The sequence below is a fragment of the Scomber japonicus genome, chromosome 12 (assembly GCF_027409825.1).
Source record: "Scomber japonicus isolate fScoJap1 chromosome 12, fScoJap1.pri, whole genome shotgun sequence".
Lineage (NCBI taxonomy): Eukaryota > Metazoa > Chordata > Actinopteri > Scombriformes > Scombridae > Scomber > Scomber japonicus.
In genome coordinates, this window is record NC_070589.1 from 11,763,887 (window position 1) to 11,784,892 (window position 21,006).

At 39.9% G+C, this 21,006-nt stretch overlaps 1 protein-coding gene across 1 annotated transcript in view; it reads right to left on the bottom strand.

Moving 5' to 3' along the window:
• LOC128369100 (low-density lipoprotein receptor-related protein 8-like) overlaps positions 1–17,791 on the bottom strand; it is a 29,497-nt gene extending 11,706 nt beyond the window's left edge. The window contains exons 1-7 of the mRNA XM_053330066.1: positions 17,407–17,791; positions 14,892–15,014; positions 13,099–13,221; positions 8,175–8,294; positions 7,480–7,605; positions 3,309–3,480; positions 995–1,222 (exon numbers count right to left, since the gene is read on the bottom strand). Of these exons, the coding sequence (XP_053186041.1) occupies positions 995–1,222; positions 3,309–3,480; positions 7,480–7,605; positions 8,175–8,294; positions 13,099–13,221; positions 14,892–15,014; positions 17,407–17,767 (1,253 nt within the window). The 5' untranslated portion in view covers positions 17,768–17,791. The remainder of the gene's footprint in view (positions 1–994; positions 1,223–3,308; positions 3,481–7,479; positions 7,606–8,174; positions 8,295–13,098; positions 13,222–14,891; positions 15,015–17,406) is intronic.
• Between the last annotated feature and the right edge of the window lie 3,215 nt (positions 17,792–21,006).

The window sequence follows — 21,006 nt, forward strand, 5'->3', positions numbered from 1 at the left end:
GTTTAAACCAACCCCAGATGTTCCAACTAGCACATTTAAATGCTGTTATAGCAGGAGATTCAATACGTTTAACGGTTATTGTGTGATATCATCTGCAAAAGGCTCAGTGGTTTCTATGTAAATGTTTATAATCAACATCAAATGCAATTGTCCTGCAAAGACAAACTGCCATTTGGTGTCACAGTAAGAAATCTGTGTGATCTGGACTCCTGGTGGGAAGTTATGATTGGATCTGTAATGTGCAGGAAATATTCACTGTGTGTATGCCTCAGTTTGAGCTACTGTATGAGCCTATTTTGTTTTTTTAGTTTATTTTGGTGCCTGTTTGTTTTCATCTGGGTTTGGATCACCAGAACACAAAAAGCTGCAAAAGCACACGCTGGCATGAATTCATAAAGCTTCCCAGATTAGGAGCGATCATCTAGGACAGAATTTCTAAAAAACTATTGAGTCAGGATGCTAAATAGGTCATAGGCTTGTTACGCTAGATTCCCATACACAGCAACAAGAGTTCTCTCATGTTTATCATTAGACTTGGTCCCGGAAGAGGATTATGCTTATTAAATTTCTGAGTCCTGGGCTGAAATCACTTAAATCTTTGTTTGGGGTCATTGACCATCATCTTAAGTATGACAGAACAGAAGAAAACAGCATCAGTACAGTGTCCTCCAGCAAAGTTATAAAGTATATGAACTCAGTCTGACACCATTTTATGCTGATGTATTGTAAATTGTTATGTAAATTTACGGCATACAGTTCAGTTATGATGAGTATATTGTGTAGGTCAGTGGCTGCTTGCATTATAATGAGCAATAGGGATCATTGTTTAAGACTATAATTATTGATCCTGTCATTCAGTCTTTAATATTGGCTTTTTTACAATAAGGTCAATGCTTTATTTGCATGGCTGGTTTCAAAGCATCTGGTATTTTGACCCTGGACAGATACACACACACACACACACACACACACACACGCACACACACATCCTCACCCGTGATGGGGATCCAGCGCTATGGCTCTGGGCTCACTGAGGTCAGTGTTGATGAGGACACGTCTCTTGGTGCCATCCACAGAGGCCACAGAGATGGATTTGTCCCCGGAGTCTGCCCAGTACAGGTTGTGTTGGAGCCAATCCAGAGCCAAGCCCACAGGGGTCTGCAACGATGAATCCACCAGCGGCACCTGCTGCGAGGGGTCACTGGCCTCATGGATGAAGGCACTGCAGGGGAAGGATGGGGAGGTGAAGGAGAAGAGGGTAGAAATATAAGTGAATAAGGGATTATGGGAGAGAATGGGGGAACAATGGTTGGAGAAGGGAGGGTGGTGGTATTTTTGAGCAGAGGAGAATACGTAAGGGATCATCTATTGCGAGCCAGACATTATTGCAAAATCAATGACAAATGGAGGGATATTGTCTGCATGGTGGGCCCTATTTTGTGATAATGAGTCTGAATGCTCTATCGCTCTTATTACATGGCAACCTATCAAAAGCATTCATCATTGTAAAATATTGAATTTTAATAATTTCATTACCAGCTTAAACATTTTGGAGAGAAAAAACCCCTCCCCCAACGAAATCTTATTTAGAGCAGTGTTAGCAAATCTAGCAATAAACAATTCGTTTTTTTCCAGAGTCTGTCTTTTTGGAGAATTCATTTGATGAGAAACAAACATGTAAAAAACATCTTTAGATAAAAAAAAATGAGTGGATAAGAGAGCACATATATAACAACCATAGGCCAAGTGAATAGCTTATTATGTGAATGTGAATTCTCCATTCTCCACTGTGCTGTAAAGCTACTGCAGAGTGAAGTATAGGCATGGTGTGAGAGCTGTAGCCTTGAGCCATGTGCTGAGCAGGTTCATCCGGGGGTTACCGTCCTTCTTAGGTAGACTACTTATCAGAAGAGACAAGGCCTCACTCTGGGGTTGCCCCTGTTCGCTAATGATTTGACCCTGGCGGAGGTGTGAGGTGAGGGCCCTGCACCTGCTCCCGAACAGGAATTTCAATTTGAGTTTCCCCAGAGATCTTTTCTCTTAACATCCATTTTATAAAGAGAACACAGTGCTCCAATTAGAATACACTCTGGGGAGAAAACGCAGTTGGGATAACAATAGGAAGTCTAAATCTAAAATAATGGCAGGCCAGAGCCAGCGACTCAGTGGATTAAGTGTAAAAATCTACAAAAAACTGAACAGCGAGATGCTCAGTACAACATTCATATGAGGAACAGTGAAGTCATGTTGAGGTGCAACAATACAGGATTTGGCTAATTTACTTTCAAAATAAAATTTGAACTGTCACATTTAGTTCAAATCAGATGTGAATATTGTCAGTGTCAGTTTTAATATTTGTAACATTTACATGTTCTAGTGGTTCCTCTTTGAAAAACAGGGGAGGCAACATAGAGGCAGATGTTTCTAACTATAGAGTTTTTAAAGAGTTAATGCTATGTTACTAATGTTTTAAAAGTCTATTATGACAGATTGAAGCCTAATCATGCTGAAAATTGATCAAAAGTCTATTCTGAGGATTATCAACAAAGCACTAGAAGTAGGCAGATGGTGTGTACAACATCTGATAATAGCATCTCTGGGGTAAAATAAAATCCTTTTCACAAACAGGGCAACAAAATTCCTCCTAGTACAGGTGGGAATATTGGAATGCAATATAATCACCAAAAGTATATTGCTGTATTCATTCAAGCATGACTAAGTTCAGGAGTCAATTGTAAAATCATGTACATTGCCACATTTAGACTTCTACACTATATGGTCTAAAATACCTCATCTTAGACCATCTAGTATAGAAGTCTAATCACAATGAATAGTTTGAATTTAAATTAAGCTTCCAATTTAATATTTTTTTACTGACCTACATTCTTAAATCTAAATTCAATATTTGTAGTGTTAATTAAAGTTTGGTTTTCTAATCCAAGATTAATTTTCTAATCTAAGCGAGCCATTCCAACTCATTCACAGGACTGCCTGATAATCTGGCTCAGTTTTTGCCAAGGTGTGTTTGCCAATCACATACTTGCAATTATAACGTTTCCAGAGCAGTAAAATTAATTCTCACAGGATTATAAACCATTGCACAATGTTTTGAAGTCTGATAAAATTTCAAAATCAACTCAAACTGGATTCCGTGTTTCACCAGTGCCTAAAGCAACACACCCACACAAACCCAACCCTTTGTTCTACATTAAACTCAGGGCTGTCTGAATTCCTGCTAAGATCAAGTTTCTAAAATGAAATTATTAGTGTGAACCCAAGGTTTCACTCAGTTTTCTGTTATTGTATACCTGTAGATTTTCCGGTGAAAGCGATCACACCAGAAGACACGGTTATTGGCCACGTCCATGTCTACAGCCACTGCGTTCTTCTGGGTGGAAACCACCTGGCTGTAGTCCCTCTTCACCAGGTCAATGCGTCGGATCTCATGCCGGTTGGTAAACAGTAGATAAGGGCTTTTCCCTGCACACAGAGGAAAAAAATAATTACAATTATGTTATGAAAATAGGTCACAATGGCAAACATGAACTCAGGGCACAGGGGTGGGCGCTTTTATCCAGCTAAATTTATATACCAGCTACAGTGCTGGCCACTGCAGAAAAAGGCTTGAAGCATTTTGTTAGTATTGCATGAGTATCTGCTTCAATAATGGCCAATCAAATCAGCTCCGACAGTTTGATAACGGGCCAGAGGAACAGGCCAAGCTGGTATCTCCTATTATAAAACTGCTCTCATCCAGGAGCTGCACAGATCCTGGATTTGTTACACTCATGATATGAACACAATTTGGCAAGCAAGTGCAGTGTAATACAATAATTTTAACCTTCAGCCAGTGCAATCAAGCTCTAAACACATTCTGCAAAAATGTGGTCTGGATTAAGATCAAAAATGATATGAAATAATGGCTGAAACAGCACTTGTGTCAATAATTACATCTAAACATGTCGCACTGTTCTGCTGCAAAGGACTTAATAAGAGTAGATGCCTATAAGCCTGGGAGCTCTGTTTTTTCAGCACAGTATTGAAATGTTTGTGCATTGAACTATAGAGCGCTGGCCCTGATGGGAAATGCTGCGTGTCAGAAAAATGATGTAAACATTTCGCTACAGTAATAACACCTCAGTGTCAAAAAGCATTGCAGCTTAATGCGGTGCTGCACATTTGTAGCACTAAATGTCATCTTTTAACACAGATAAATAACACAACAAAGCTTATGTGACACAGCTCAATATCCTTCCTCTAACAAGATTGTGGGGACAATAATCTGTCATTAAAAACTGCTGAGTATTTCATGTATTGATCTGTGTGTCTGTAGGCATCATTAAGTTGTGCGCTCCTTATTATCTTCTCCTGGCAATATAGATTAGAAGTATTTGGCCGTGTAGCAAACTGTCAACCTTTACACAGACAGAAGAATGAAATAGACATACTGTAATTGAGGGTGTTGTGAAGAGCAGCATATACTGTAATAGATCAGGTAGATCAGGATAGGAAATGATCTGAAGAATGACCACTGTGCAGCCTAAAATAGTATATCAGTTAGTAGGCCATTTTCAAGGTCAAACCATTTTTATAAATGAAAAAGCTTTGCAACACATTACAACATAATTTGGATAATTAAACAATGCTTAAACATTGTTAAACCTGAGGGTTGCTGTGCTCAATAGTCACAAGGCCATCTTCAAAGTCAAACAATTGCAAAAAAAAAAGTAATGTGGATGAATGAAATAGCTTCAAATCGCAAGTAAGTTTCAGAGCAACAGAGGAGCAGGGCATCCCCGTAACCATAGTAAGTCAGTCTCACTCCTGCCTGCCTGTACATGGTGAGAAAGGAGAGAGAGAGCTGCTGACTGAGATTACTCAGAGCAGCATGCATGGGAATACATGACAATATAGTATGTATATTTCTCCCTTTCCCTCTAATAGTCTGAATTACTCGCTACTGTGCGGTGCTGCTGTTGCACTGTGCTGCTCTGTCTTATATGTCTGTGTGACGTCTGTATCCTCTATTTATGCTACAATGTTATTAGTAATTAATTTGTTTTTCACTGCTTGGATGGATGTGTGGCTTGAGAGCGTGTGCAAAGTGTCGATTGTGTGAGTCTTAGAGTCAATGCATGAAACTTGGCAGCCCTGTAGACATTTCCACTGAGGGCAGTTCAACAACCTTAACCAGCCAACCTAACCAACAATAAAATGAGACAGATTTCTTGCCCTTGTTGTAACTGCCTACCAAGAACAATAAAGATCAGTTATTTAGTTCCCTCAACACACACACTGCAACAAACTTGAACCCACCGATCCAACAGAATTACTATCTTTTAAAAACCTGCACTGTGTCTGTTACAAGGGCAGCTATGGCATCTCAAATCTACCCTGTGATCACTTGTGATTCGATTTTCCATCCGGCACTCCCATTTGATCTTATCAGGAGGGAAACTGTGACAGCTGTTCACCACAAAAGTACACATTTGTTTTTTGGCTATGGACCGAGAGAAAAGGACTGCGGTGGATATTTGCATACTGGATAAAAAAGATTACACAGAAAAACACAACATCAGACAACGCAGGCAACAAAATCCTGACATGACAACGCAAAATCACACAGTCATAGACAGCCAAGAAAGATGTGCTTTGTCATGCTACTGGCACACAGAGCTATTAGCACTAAGTGTCTTGTTTCATATTTGGTGCGTTCAAGTCTATTTTTAGAGCTGTCCACTTGTGATAGGGTCACCCAGGATGCATTTTAATTAGAACCTGATCTGAACAGGAACTTTAGACACATTTATATTATCACGTCTTTAAGTTTATTACCTTATAACTCTGGAAGGAAAAAAGTCAAGTGAGTAACATACACAGTAACAGAGTGTGCCTGCAGGAAAGGTTTTATGCCTCTGGCTAGCAACTACAGCCCACCTTTGTCTTGTAACATCTATATTGAGCCTATTTCTTTCTGACACTGCATGGTAACAGGGTGGCAGCTGCAGCCAGTTATCTCTAGAGGCAAATCTGAAATTCTCTCATTAATAGCCTGCTTGCTTCAGTTTCCCTTTTGACAGTCTGTGACGTTGCCTCATTGCGGTATTGTACTCCTAAACGTTCCCTCTTTCTGCCCTTGCCTTCCTCTCCAAACCTAAAGTCTGAGGGATGACATTGCCGTTCAGGACTAAGTGTTCTTATAAACTGTCCATAACGGTGACAACATTTCTAGCCCCTCTAAAGAGGAAAATAGTCCCCTGCTGGTTTTATGGGCTGTCACAGGAGTCGTTCTCATTGCTTCAAACCCAAGCAGTGGAAGTGCAGCTCTGCTTTCACTGCTCTTGACACACAGCCATACACAATTCTCTCCTGGCAACAAAAAACTGATAGTAAATACACTGGGCAGTCATGCATGGAGAAATACACAAGTGTAGACAGGAGGTAGGGGGAGGGCAAATATAATGTACACACAAATACAGCGTTTACAAATGCATACATACACACACACACACACACACACACACACACACATGCAAAGCGCAGAGTTTTCTTAGAGACAATATTGGCTGAGTTTAATTGAGGGAAATCATATCACAGCGTTTTACAGCCACAGGGACCAAATCACTACATTTAATTTGACTTGCTATTTCCTGCCAATTAAGAAATGAACACTTTGGGGGGAAATGAAGCATAAACATATAATCTGGCCTCTAAATGTAATCCTCTCATTAATAGCTTTTGGCCATAGCTGGAGGTCAAAGAAAATGAATTTGCCTCTTAGCAGTTCACTTTGTTCTCCACTAGTCTGACAACCGTCGTCAACAAGTCAAACTGAAGGCCAGATTAAATTTGATGTAATTAGCCTCTGCTGTGCCTGAGCCAGGTACCCCTGAAGAGTTGCTGCACCTAATTACAAGTGTTCAGCATGGTTGAACACATCAGTATGTCACTCATGAAAGTGTCGAGCAGGATGGGACACTTGAGGACAAATTTGACTCTGGTAGAAATTGAGCGGTTGCCTCGGTGATGCTTGCTATTTTTTCTTTTTTTGTGATTTAGCAATTATGTCAAGTACACAAACAAGTGCAAAGCAATGATAAGAACCTAAGAGCAGAAAGATGTTAGTGATTATGAGATGAGAAGAGTTTGACACTGTGGCACCAAAGCTGGAGGAGAGTGAAATGTTGCACTAATGAGGCAGCGCGATATCTGAGAGAATGTCTCGTTATCAACAAGACAAGATTTTTTTCAGACCAGGCAAATTTTTCTTTACAACTCAAAATAGGAACTTTGTGAGCTACACTAATTTAGGAACTGCAGAAAAATATGTACCCATTAACACACAACATTTTCTAAACATCTGGAATCTCTGGACCTTTTCAGTCCACTAGAATTTACATACATACATTCATACATTTAAACCCCTTAAAACAAGAGACCCTGCACTTGCATTGTGGATCATTGATCATTAAGACTCACCCTCTGCCTTGCAGGTCTTAGTGACAGGGTCCATCTCATAACCTTCGTAGCATTCACACTTAAAATCCCCCTTGTAGTTGATGCAGATCTGGCTACAGGCGTCAGGGTTCTCACACTCATCAATGTCTGCAGGGAGGAGAGGAAAGAGAGGTCATCAATCAACTGAAAGGCAGAGTGAGACAGTCAGACAGAGAAAGACAGTGACTAATTCACCTTCATGAGTAGCACCACATAAGAGTGCAGACTAAATTCCAAAAATGTAAATATAGCAATGATTTTCAGTAAGATGAAAGCTATAATAGGAGCTAAATATGCACTTTTTTGCTGTAAGTGCTGGAGAAACCTCCCATCTCCCATCAATGACAACTAGTCATTGATGGGAGACAGAAGTTGACAAGGAGACAGAGTGTGTCTGATCTGCTTCCTTCCAGCAGATCTCAGGCTTTCTCTTTGGGTGTGATGGAAAAACATTAGTGTTAAAATGTTTTGGAAGGGTGTAAAGGATATACCATGTATGTGTGTGAGTGTGTGAGAGAGTAATATGACTGTGCTAGTTTCCCTGGCAAGTGAGGGGCTGGGTGCACTACACAAAGAGGCGGCTAGGAAGCTGAGAGCTGCCCAAAGCAGCACACACATACACCTTTTGTTGGTCTATTGTATTTGTCTGTCTATCTGAAGTGTGTTTCTTTATTTACCACCACAGGTCTTTTTGTCCAGTAGCTGGTAGCCAGTGGGGCACTGGCACTCAAAACCGATTGGTCGGTCCATGCAGACATGGGAGCAGCCGCCGTTGTTGATCATGCACTCATTCAGCCCTGTGAGAGAAAGAGAAGGAGCCAGTGGTCAGGTGTGCAGCCAATCAGAGATGAGACAGGGACATTATAGTCATCTAGAACGTCATTTAAAAGGTCAAAATCAGATTTAGAAAAGTCCTCAGGCTCATTTACTCAAAAATATCCCTGAACAGGATGTAGAGCAGTGAAATGACTTTGATATATTGTAGAGACACAGATATATTAAGAGAAATGGATACAGCATCAGAGGCAGGGCTCCATTCTTCCCTATGAAAGTTGCTCAGTGGCAAATGAAGCCAAAAAAGTTAGAATTCTTCTGTATAGCTTCTGCATCTGTGGGGCCCATAGAACAAGCACACTAGTGACCTCCATCTATCCCTCCGGCTAACTTGAATGGGGATAAAAACAATTCAATCGTGAGGCTCCTCTCGAATTTCTAAATATTATTGGATCAAATTGATCAAATTCTGATAGCGTAGTAAATGGACTGTACTTATATAGCGCCTTTCTAGTCTGTGCGACCACTCAAAGCGCTTTACATGACACGTCATTCACCCTTTCACAGGGGCTACCACGCAGGGCGCCAACCTGCTCATCAGGAGGATCTAACCATTCATTCACATTCACACACCGTTGGCACAGCAACGGGAGCAATTTGGGGTTAAGTGTCTTGCCCAAGGACACATCGACATGTGGACTGGAGGAGCCGGGAATCGAACCACCAATCTTCCAATTGGAGGACGACCGCTCTACCTCCTGCCCACAGCCGCCTCTGCAGTACATAACGAGTGTATCTGCTGATTTACAGATGACTCATTTACAATGTAAGTCTACAGTAAAAAGTCATTTTGGGCTTAATAGCATCATGTGACGTTTCAATTACATGGTTTTGGCTTCAAAGCCCGATGCTATTCCTGTGGGCTTGGACAGAGGTGTATAAATGTGTGAGGCCCATAGGTTGGGAGGATAGATATCATCATAATCTTCATTCTATTTCGGCTCTTGTACTCAGCTCTTTTCTGTCCTTTTCAAATCCTTATCAGATGTTCTCAAAAGTGGAGATGGAATCAGAGAGACACAACATCACACACATGGTAAGCTCTTAAACTGAGACGCAGGTCCATCTGCAGGGATATGAAATATGTATGTAGAGGGGATTAATGCTGCAAACAGGGATCCTGAGATTCCTCATAAGGATCTATTACAGGAGTGACTGAGGACATCTGCACCCAACCTACTATGAATATTACATTTAATGGAAAGAAATTGCACAAAAATTGTACATTCGCATCCCTTTACCAAGGTTGTGGAGCTTGCAAAACAAGCACATTCAATAGAGCACATCTGTTGGCACTGTTATTCTCTTGATATACCATGATGACATTAACGCAAAGTGAAAACATGCCTTCACACATGCATTGAACTGATCATAAAAATAATCATGAATTTTCAGTCTTTTTGTGACACTCAGCACAACTTTCAAATGTCTCATGCCTGCTCCATGTTTTTCTTCAGGACTCAGGAGCACAGAAGCTATGATGTTTTTTGTCATTTGTTATTCATTTTTTTTAACTAAAGCCGCTACATTACTCAACATTTAATTAAGAGATTAAGCAAAAAATGATTGCAATAGCCTGTGTGTTATGTTTTATTTCTGATATTATGGTTCTTTGGATTGACGAAACTACATTCTGCTGAGCACAGCTGCACTTTAGCATCTGTCTCCTGGCTCATTCTGTCTCCTGTTTTTACTGGAAGTCTTATCAGGTTCTCAGTCTGAGACCTGTTACACACACAATGGGTTTATGAATGACTTGATACTGTAGCAAGAGAGGCTCAAATTGAAAATATTTTGGGTTAGTTTTACAATCTCCTCCACATATTTGTTCAATACGGCTGAGAATGAAATTCACAACTAGCTTCTAGCTCGACACATAGAGGAGAAATGTGTATCATTTCACTCGCTGTATTGAGAGAGAGACCAATGAATCATTTGTAGAGCTCTCCAGCCCACTTTCTGTCCATGTTTGGTTTGAAAAAAAAGGAAGAAGCCAATTGTCTGAATGAATTAAACAAGGTAAGCCACACTGAGTGAAAGCTAACATCACCAGAAAAAAAAATCTCTCCAACATTTCTTTCAATAGAATGCAGACTTAGCTTTTTACACAAACAATTAAGCACAGCTGCGTGCTGAACAACAGACAACTGGAAAGGGGTGATAAAGAGAAAAATGGATTATACTGCAAGAGAAACCATACTCCTCAATACGAGAGTGAATGCTTAATTCTGTCAACAGCATCCTACCAAATCTAGTGTAACACATTTGTCAATGGCCAGTGAGCTTTATATTCTAACCAATAAATCATTCATTGAAAGCAGAGCTACTGTACGTCTGTGAATTAGTGAGGGAGAGCAGTCAGTACATAACAAAGCGCAGCATCAGCGAACTCTCCAACATTTAAGTATCAATTCAATTTTCACATTTTGTCATCTCATGAATACCAAACATAATCATTATTTCCATGTTTATGAGCACTCTGCTTCTTCTTCTCTGCCTTTGCTGATACACTGTTGTTTTTCTTTACACGTGACTGCCACCTTTTGATCAGTGGCGTAGTATGAAATCAATATGAATGAATGAATGTGAATAACATTGCCTGCAGGTGCATGTGTTCCTGTGTTCCCATGCACAAAACAAACTAAATGGGTTACACTTACTAAAACACCAATCCTTGGTGCTATTAATAGTCAAAAACTCCAAGGGGTACCTTTAATGTTCTATTATTTTTTTCATATAAATCTGCTCATTAGTGGACAAGACATTTTGTAAAACTGCTGACAGTATTACCACACAGCATTTATTCAAGAGAAACACATGAATACTTTGCTTATGTACAATTACACATGCTGGTGCCTTGCCATAAATTGCTGAAAGAGAGACCCAATAATTGCAGTGTTTGTCCATCATGTAACACAATGCAGAGTTAAAACTCACAACACTAGCAACACATGATGATTGCGGGGCACCAAGATGAGCTGTTCACCTAATAAATGGAGTGTTGGAGGAAAGACAGAAATATTTGAAAAATGTGAACAGCTGCACAACATTATTCTTTAGTTATAGTGACAAAAATGGAGAAAATGTTAACTCTCTTTACGGAAGGTTAATTTTGTGAGAGCATTGTCATCTCTGCTTTGTGTTTAAGTGCCAGCAGACTTTGAGCACAGCAACTGCCGGCATTAAAGTCCCATCTCTAATTCAGCTGGATGGCTGACAGCAATCTGACACTCACAGCAGTTCAAGCTATTCTTTTTGTTGGCTCGAAATTAACTGTAGAGACGAGAAAAGCCTGAGATGTATCTGTATTTTAAGACTCACTCATTCCGGTTTCTTTGAGAGAAGCTGGGTTAGCAACAAAGATGCCCAAGGAGGGACCCTGTGTGAAAACACTAACAGCTTTTTCCACACAGCCTCCAAGGGCAGCCATAATTTTGGAGGTCACTTTTCTTTCTCCCATCGGCAAGCATACATGACATCTCTCCTTCTCTACTCCACCGACATCTCTCTTTCACCATGGTAACCCATCATGTACAACCCATTTTCAGCCGTTCCTCTTACAGAAAGTGGGGAGTGATGGGAGTGATGGGGCACAGTTAAGAAATGAATGGTGTGCCAAGTAATGAGTCAATACTGTGGTAATATGCCATTATTTCTAATGAGATGGGAAACACAGAAAACATTTGCTTGAGCGCAGACAGAAACGCATTGTCTGTATTTTCCCTGATGTAAGGTTGATGCGGAAAATGCAATCACAATGAACATCTTCGTGTAAGTGTGTTTCAGTGCAGCGGGGAGCATTATTGCCTGTGTGTGTGGTTTTTGTGTGTGTGTGGGGGAACATCTTGCAAATAAATGGTTGAGCGAGCAGAGCGATGAGCTAGGTGTGTGTGGACACACTTTTAATGAGCTGAGAACAAGACCTGAGTTGAAGGAGAGAGGGAGGGAGATATGATGGGAAGCGAGAGAGGAAAAGGTGGAAGACGGAGGAGAAAGGGTGGAGAATTACTCCCTGGAATACCTGTTTCTGTCTTTGCAATTTCCTTCCCTGGCAGAGGTCAGTCCACTCTGCTAGCTGCCACTTTTCCTTTCTGAACTTTTTTGTTCCTCTGAGGAAATGTCATTTTATGAGGGTGTCTGCTTCTCAGTCCCTCATGTCAGATATTTTCTCACTGACCTCGCACTGAGAAATTAATAAAAGAGCACTGGCTTTTTTTTCTCCTTTGACTCAAACATCACTTTCGTTTAATAATGGCTGGTTAACAGATTAAGAGATAAAGGTATATGGAGACAGGAAGGGTGATTATCATAGAGCAGAAGAGGCCTTATTCTACCGTCTGATGGTAATTAGTACATGCCTGCTCTTGTTCTGATCAACACAGGCTTCTGTTAATTTGAGTGCATCTCAGAACCCTTTGAAATGCAAGGTAAAAGGAGGGAGGTAGTCACATTTTGTTATGGCAAATACGATTACAATGCTGCATTAAGTGCTTGAATCCATTTACAATAGATATGTGCATGCTCTCTCATTGCACGAGACTGAGACAAAAGCTCCACTGACACACAGTAACAAATGATTCTGTTTCCAAGCTACAGTAAGCTTTCCCTCATTTCATACAGCTGGGAAATGAAGAAAACACTTATGAGCAAACCAGATGAAATGCAATATTATAAACTGTATTTGCATCAAAGGTTTACAAAGCATTTTTTAACAGCTGACAGAAATTAACTACCAAGTTACTGTGTGTTGAAAAAGACTCCTCTTACCACACTCTTTCTTGGGCTCATCTGATCGGTCCTTGCAGTCTTTGACAGAGTCGCACACTTTGGAGCTGTCAATGCACTCTCCATTCTTGCAGAGGAACTTGAGGGGTCCCTCACATTTGGTGGCTGCAACATAAAAGCAGAAGATAGATCAGCATCTTCACTGAAAACTGCATTCTCACATCTATTTGCATAAGCTACTGCAAACTGATTCAGAATACCATGCCTCAAAGAGAGTGTTAAGTCAAGTTGAATATCTCTAGTGGTTTGCCAAATTATTAAAGGCTCACAGTGGCAGCAGGAAATACTGCCCACTCACATATTCATATTATACCACATTAAACGCCTGGTATGACAAAATCTAGGCTTTAATTTGGTCCAGTTTCACAGGGCTGCTGCTTAATTTCCTGCAAAATTACTTTGCAGTATGCTGGTAAATTATGCATCCTAGTCAAGAGAGGGAAAAGTATTGAAATTGGCTCACAAAAAGCACTGGAATAGATCCACACAAGATGACATCAATGGCCATTAGAGAAATGCATTCCACAATAATTTATGTCCAGAAAAACCCCACATTAGTTTTTTAACGGACGTTAAAGTCACCATTCTTAAGATTTTCATGAAAACAAACCTCATTTTTATACTATTTATGATCAGTATTTTTCTGCCATAGCTATTTAATGTAGTTATATTCTGTAGTTATGTCAGATCTCTATCTAATACATTTCATTGTTAGTGGATGGGTCCGCTCCTGCCTTCACTTACATGGGACTAACAGGAAACAACAGATGTATCATTTTTGTTCATTAATAGCAGCCTCACTGCTTACTGTTTACCCTCTTTACACCAAATCAGAGTTAATGCAAACTTGACATTTCCTACTGCTGCTGCTGTTTCACATTAAAAGCATTCAATCAGCAAAACACAAGGTGGCTTTTCTTGTGAAGAATCCACAGGAAATCAATGCAGTAGTCATCATTTCCCCCTGAATGTCTGGTCAAACCAAAACCGTTCATGAAATATTCATCTATAAAACAAGACATGGTCAGTTACATATGATTCTGACAGTGGATCAGTTTTAAAAATTTGAATGGAACAAGTTAACCGCTGCCATCAAACTACTCGCTTCACGCATGAATGCGATCAGGGGCTGCTCATAGCGTGATGAAAAGAAGGTAGATTACTGGTTAGGTTTTTTATTAAAATGTGAATTTGTTTGGCTGCACTGTAAACAGATGTATCAGTTATTCTTCTTCTGTTTCACTGACAGCAGCAACAGCTTCTCATCTTGCTGTAGAATTACTGTAAATCACAATTGTTACCATCAGCAATACAAGGTGTCACCAAATCAACCAGAGCTGAAGTCTTAAGTATTACAACATAACTCATATTTTCTACTCATCATTTTTTGTTTAATTTGTGCAACATCTATGCTTGGATTTTAAGTCAAAGCATGAGATGAAAACGACTTACACAACTTGTAACAACATGTAGTGGAACAACTGCATTACTTTTATCTTAATATGTATAACAAATACACTTAGGAGGGATTTTGGACAGCTATATTATACAGACTGCAGACTATAAACTCTCTTATTGTATAGTATTTTGCCCAAAGCAGCTACAGTTTAACATTATTACACAGGCAGGCATTTATACTGTAACTACCAGCAGACAGAGCAACAAATGGGACAGATTTAAACAGACGCAAGAATAATAGAAGACCTTTGAATAGGCAGAGAGGAGGGCATATTCTGGCAGCCAGTCAGACAGACAGACATAATAGATGAACCCACCATTAACACATCCAGATTCATCACTTTGGTCAGGACAGTCATGGACTTTGTTACACTGCTTGGTGCCGTGGATACAGGAACCATCACCACACTGGAACTCATCAGGACGACATGTCAACAGGGCTGTAAAGAGATACACAAACACACACAGACACACACATGAAATTGGGACTTTGAAATCCCCCTTTAATCCTTTCAAGAAGAACACAATATCCTGGGGTCCAATCCAAAACCGAGACCTTTTGTTGTATTTCACCCCCGTCAGTCTATCACGGGCCTTTCTATTTCCGCTTGTCAAAAAAAAAAAAAAAAAAAAAGGAAAAAGGAAGACATGCCCAAAAATATGGTTTGAAAAAGATCCTTTATAGAAGTGTGCATGAAATAAAAAAGCACTGTGCAATCACATAAACATCCTCATACTTCTATCCAGTCACAGCCTGTGTTAGGTGTTGCTGAGGACAGAGACAGCTAACCTGAGGGCGTGTGATGAACGATTTTCAATATAGTAACGCAAAGATGGAGGCTGTGAGAAGCCACAGCAAATTTCATTAATACCCCAAGCACAGACAAGCATTTCATCAACGGGGCCCAGTGTGCTCATATAACTTCTCTCTAAACCACACTAAAAAGCAATATATATGGTTGAGGGGAATATGATTTAGTGTTATCACAAGATGAGCAGAACAGAGGGAATGTAATGGAGACAGGGCAGTGCACTGGACACACACACACACATTTATGCATACACATTACACAAACATCTTTGTCTTTATGTGTTTCTCTGCATCTAGAAATCTAGTATCTGACTGGATAATAACCTAATACTGTATACTGATAGATGCACGTGCTGAATATTCCTTTTAAGGCTAGACTAGCAGCAAAGTTGGAATTGGAAATGTATCGATGCATCACAGCAATAGCATTTGTCTTCAGCTGAGGAGTTGGCAGGAAATTACATTTTTATGGTAGAGAAATCCTCACACAGATATAACTGTCTGATTATAAAAAGGTAGTGAAGGTAAAAGCACAAAAGAGTTGCTTCGTAACCTCTGGACAAATACAAGGTTGAGCCTTTAACTGTCTCCGAGCCTCTCCTTTAATGCAGAGATCCAGTTGGCTAACAAAACATCAATCTCATCTAAGTGCTGCTTATATGACACCACAGAGTGTGAGAGGTGGGGTTTGATGTGTGCACGGCACATCTTGATAATGAATAGTGGGACTATCTAGGCTTCACACTCGAGCTTAGTGAGACAAGAGCTTCAGGGCTCCCCCATCCATGACCAGCTAATAGGAAAACCTGTTTTATCACATGGCCTCATCTTCACACAGCGTTTATCAACAGAAACACATTCTTTACCAGACATTTAGGGGGAAATGTTGAGATGTGCTAAATGACAAAGTAACACCTCAGAAGAAGGAGGAAATATTGTTGGCTGTGAATTTCCTGCTTTCCAATCACAGAGAAAACAGGTTTAATATCTTGGAAGAAAAGCAGCACAACGCTAATGTATTATTAAATTGACCTTCAGTGTAATTACTTCTGAATGTGTTACAGTTTGATTGGTGTGAAGCTGTTGTTGAATAAGATGGATGTAATAAGTAGAATCTATATATGCTGCTGGTTAAAATATTCTCAGTAGTATATTAAGAATCAAATAAACAAAAACAACCCAGAAATAACATGACCTGTTAAGATTTAAATGAGAAATGAAAATTGACTATCCACAATAATGTAATCAAACTGCACACTGCAACCAAGAACAAAAGCTTTTATATGTATGCTTCAATAGGAAATGCGCTGTGTCCTAATTTCATAAAACAAACTAAATGTAAACAGATTGTGCTACATACTAATTTCAATCAATCAGTTTTACTGCTGTTTTGTATAAACAGCAAATGATGTGCGCATATGTGTGCAGATGGAAATTTAAACTACAATTTTAAAGTCCACTGTCAACCTTCAGAGCAAAATGTCTGTCATGTTGCATGTTTTCTTGTTTTCCTTTATCTCTTTTGAGATGTTTTCCCAACAACTACAGTTTGATTTCATGTTTAGCAGCTATAAATGACTCTCCATTATCTTTATGCATGGTATTGTGGGACAGTGATGTACATGTGCAGCACACTTGAGAACACAGTGTTAATTAGGATGCCTACTGCCGCAGAGTGAACACACTACATACTCACAACTTGCTTGTATTTGTACGTAGTGCTAAATTGGGATGTAGTCTCTTCACTCAGTGAACCATGGTTACACATGTAGCATCTCTATTGTACTAAAAGTACTCAGCCTAGATACATATTCTATATGTACGGAAAACACTTACAGACAGAGCAGCATTGTTCTGTATCATTGTTAGCAGAGGACAGCCTCTTGAACATGGGTATAGAGAAATTCTTGACACAATGGAGAACATGAATAAGCTCTTGTGAAATTAAAGAGAGAAAGAACACAGGGGAGCAGAAGTGTAGGGAGGCAAGGAGATGAAACAAGACAAAAAGAGAAACTCACGGCAGTCAGACTCATCAGACTTGTCCTTGCAGTCAGGATCTCCATCACACTTCCAGGTCAGCCGCACACACTCCCCGTTGGCACAGCGGAACTCCCCGGCAGTGCAGTTGGCCCGGCGGTTAGTCAAGTATGGGACCCCGTCGCCGCCGCAACGCTCCGGCCCCTCATCTGAACTGTCTGAGCAATCGGGGTCTCCGTCGCAGCTCCACATGAGCGGCACACACTCTGAGGTGTTGCAGCGGAGATGGTTGGGCCCGCAGGTCAGAGGGGAGGTACACTTGAGCTCATCGCTGCCGTCTCCGCAGTCGTCGTCACCGTCACACACATAGACGGCGGCCAAGCACTTGCGGTTGGAACACATGAACTCCCCGCTGGGGCAGGCTTTGGCATCTGGAACAGAAAAAGAAAAAAAACTCAGGAAGATGTTTGAACACCAAGTGAAGATCTTCTGACTTCTCAACATTAAAGTAAAGTGTGTAGTTCTCATTTTCACAGTCATATAAATATATGTTAATCATTGTCTACAGGTACAGGCAGATGACAGAAAGTAAGACAAGCAAAGAGAACCCTATTGCCTTATGTGAATGTCTAATAGCATTAGGCTCGAAGCCTGTGAGTGAAGCACAGTAATATTATAAGAGAAATAGAGTTTTTCAGGCAGAATGAAGACCAATATTGGTATCATAACTGGGGAGGAGACAGAAAGAGAGCTGGAGAAGAGTACGTTGGTGGTTATGACAAGAAGATGGTGAGAGACTTCATGTCGAGGAGAGTGAGATAATCGAGCTCTCTCTGCCATCAGTGCTTCTCCTCTCTCTGTGATGGATCACGGTACTCAAAATATCCCTCTCTTTTTAGTATGTTTCCTCCCTCTGTCTGATTTCTGGCTCTTCAGTCTCTTGTCTGGGATCAACAAGGAGAGATTGGTTAATCCCTATACTGTATGTTAGCAGAAATGCCAAAATACTCTAAGTTACTACAGTATAGGCACAGAGCAGTAACTACAGGAACAGTGAAGGTGAGAAAAATGAATTGAAGTTCCCAGGCTACCTTGTCATGCCTTCTAAGCCGATTATCCCACACACTTTCAAAGAAAAGACAAACATTATTGTCACAATCCCTGAATGCACAAACAACATTTTTCAGTTTGTGCATTTACACTAACTGATAAAGTTGCTCAATTTAAAATGTAATACATTTAAATGTGTGCTTTAAATGTAGCTTAACCACAACCAATCACAAAATCTACCCTACAGTCAGAGGCTTAGATGGAAATTGCTGTCACTTTACTAATTAGCTTTTAGTGAGCTAGTTTATCTGGTGTTCCTTTTTTTTATTCATTATATATTTAGCTACTGCTTTATTTATTTGGTATAACAAACTTAATTACCATGATATCAGAGAATATATGTTTTAAGTACAGAAAAAGATGATGGAAATTGGGTAAATTGGGTAAATTGGGTCGTTACCTCAGTTTGGTTTTGACCTGTTTTGTAGTTACTGAACATTTTACACATTTTAAACATTTCTTTGTCATAATAAGCTTTAAACTACATCAAAAAAGGCTGTTCTTGGCTCAGTTTTGTCCTAATATTTAGTTACCGTTCTAGTCTGCATTAAAATGTTGCTATGCAGGAGGGAAATGTTTGTATTCTACCTCTCCTCTTCACAAAGTCAACATCGAGGCATCTGTAAGTCCATTTCTCTTTCTCCCTAATGTTTCCAACTTTCTTTGTCTCTACTCAGTCTGGCCTGAAGCACTCGAGCTGTGAAGACAGTCAGAGTTCCCACTGAGTGTCTTGCAGCTGCACACAGGGCAGCATAAGGAGGAAGCAGAATTTGATATTTACACAAACCGCAGGGAGTTCAGTTTCGACACCGCTGCTTTTGGCTGTTTAGGCTGGTTACTGGAAACATTCGCTGTTTTAAAACATTTTTAAACTGAATCAGCACATTGTGAGGTCGCAGCATACTGTCAGTGACCTGCAGTATGAACCTCACATCTCCCACACATGAGCTGTCTTGCATCCTACAGCAGTACTTGGATCCTAGAAACAAGATTTGATGTTCACACACAGTTATTTCTTAAGTGATACTGATATGTGGATCAGGGACCAGGCCAATTTGAAAATACTCTGAATGGAAATTGAAAGCATCTGTATTTAATTATTGTCAAAAATGATGATAAGCTGTGTAGTTGTCTTCAATACGCTGTGAAAAAACACTAACAGGATCAAGACCAGTTTTAAGGACAAATTAAACATTTGAGTAGAGTGGAAAATCACAGGCTTCCCTACGTGCAAGATAGTGTCCTAATTACTATACTATGTAATTATACCATATGTTAAAGTCACTATCTATTTTCTCCGTTGCGAACATCTGTGTTTAATTAATTCACTGGTACTGACGTGACGGCCACGGAAGCACGGGCAAAGCTAGTGAAATGAAAAACAAGTGTCGTGGATTCAGCTCAGTGAAAGGGTTTATACCCATTAATATTAAACAAGCTCCATCTGATTCTGATGTGTTTTATAAGCACTGTCCCTGTTATGCTTCTACTCTTACTCCAAACTAATTTGGCACTAAATAATTAAGGAGATTCAATAGACATGTACATTATTACACAAGGGGCAGACCATTAGTAATGTACATGAGTGGCCTGGTTACACTGGAGAGAGACTTTGTTTTCCACTGGGGGCACCAAGTAAATGAATTTCAGACTTTTGAGCAACTTTGTTGTACAAGTCCGTGGGTTTAACATGATAAATAAATTGCAGTGGGATCCAGCATTTTATTGAGTGGCTTTTTTAAAAATCCATTTATCTAATTAGTGTTTGTGTCTTTAAACAAAAGCGGGAACATACCATGAACATTAAATAAACATATATATATATATATATACTGTATGTACTGTATGCACATATTGCATGTAAAGTATGTATATTGCATTTTTGTATACTTATTGATACTTATAGAGGGTGTATTATTAAACTGTATTCAAGTCAGGTTTTTCAGCCATGCTAGCAGAGAGGCTCTAGGATGCTGATATAAAAAACCTTAGCTCTGCCACTCAAAGTACTGCAACAGAAATCCTCTGCAGCCCAAAAAGCCTTTTCCCCACATCATCATTATAAAAGCAAGTGTTGGTCCATACTGAAATATCACAGCAACTATTGGTTTGATAACCATAACATTTAGCACAGGAATGTGTGGTTATGCAAGGATGAATCTTAATGACTTTGGTGATCTCCTGACTTTTGAAATTAGTAACATGTCTAGTTGTTGCTTTGATGGATTTCCATGAACTTTTGTTGCAGGCATTCATGTCCCCCTAAAAGATGAACTGGCATGACTTTGGTGATCTCTTTCCTTTTTCCTCTTTTGTCAATATCAGGTAAAGAAAAAAGCTTTACCAATTACATCAACCTCAGCTGGACTTTGTTTTCAATGATAATAAGCAAATGTCAGCATGTTAACTCACTCAACTTACAATGTGAAGATGCTACATATTGCCATTACTGTAAACCCATGTTAGCATGTATCCCAAAGCAGTGCTGTCTCCATGTACAGCCTCACTGAGCCACTAGCATAGCAGCAGAC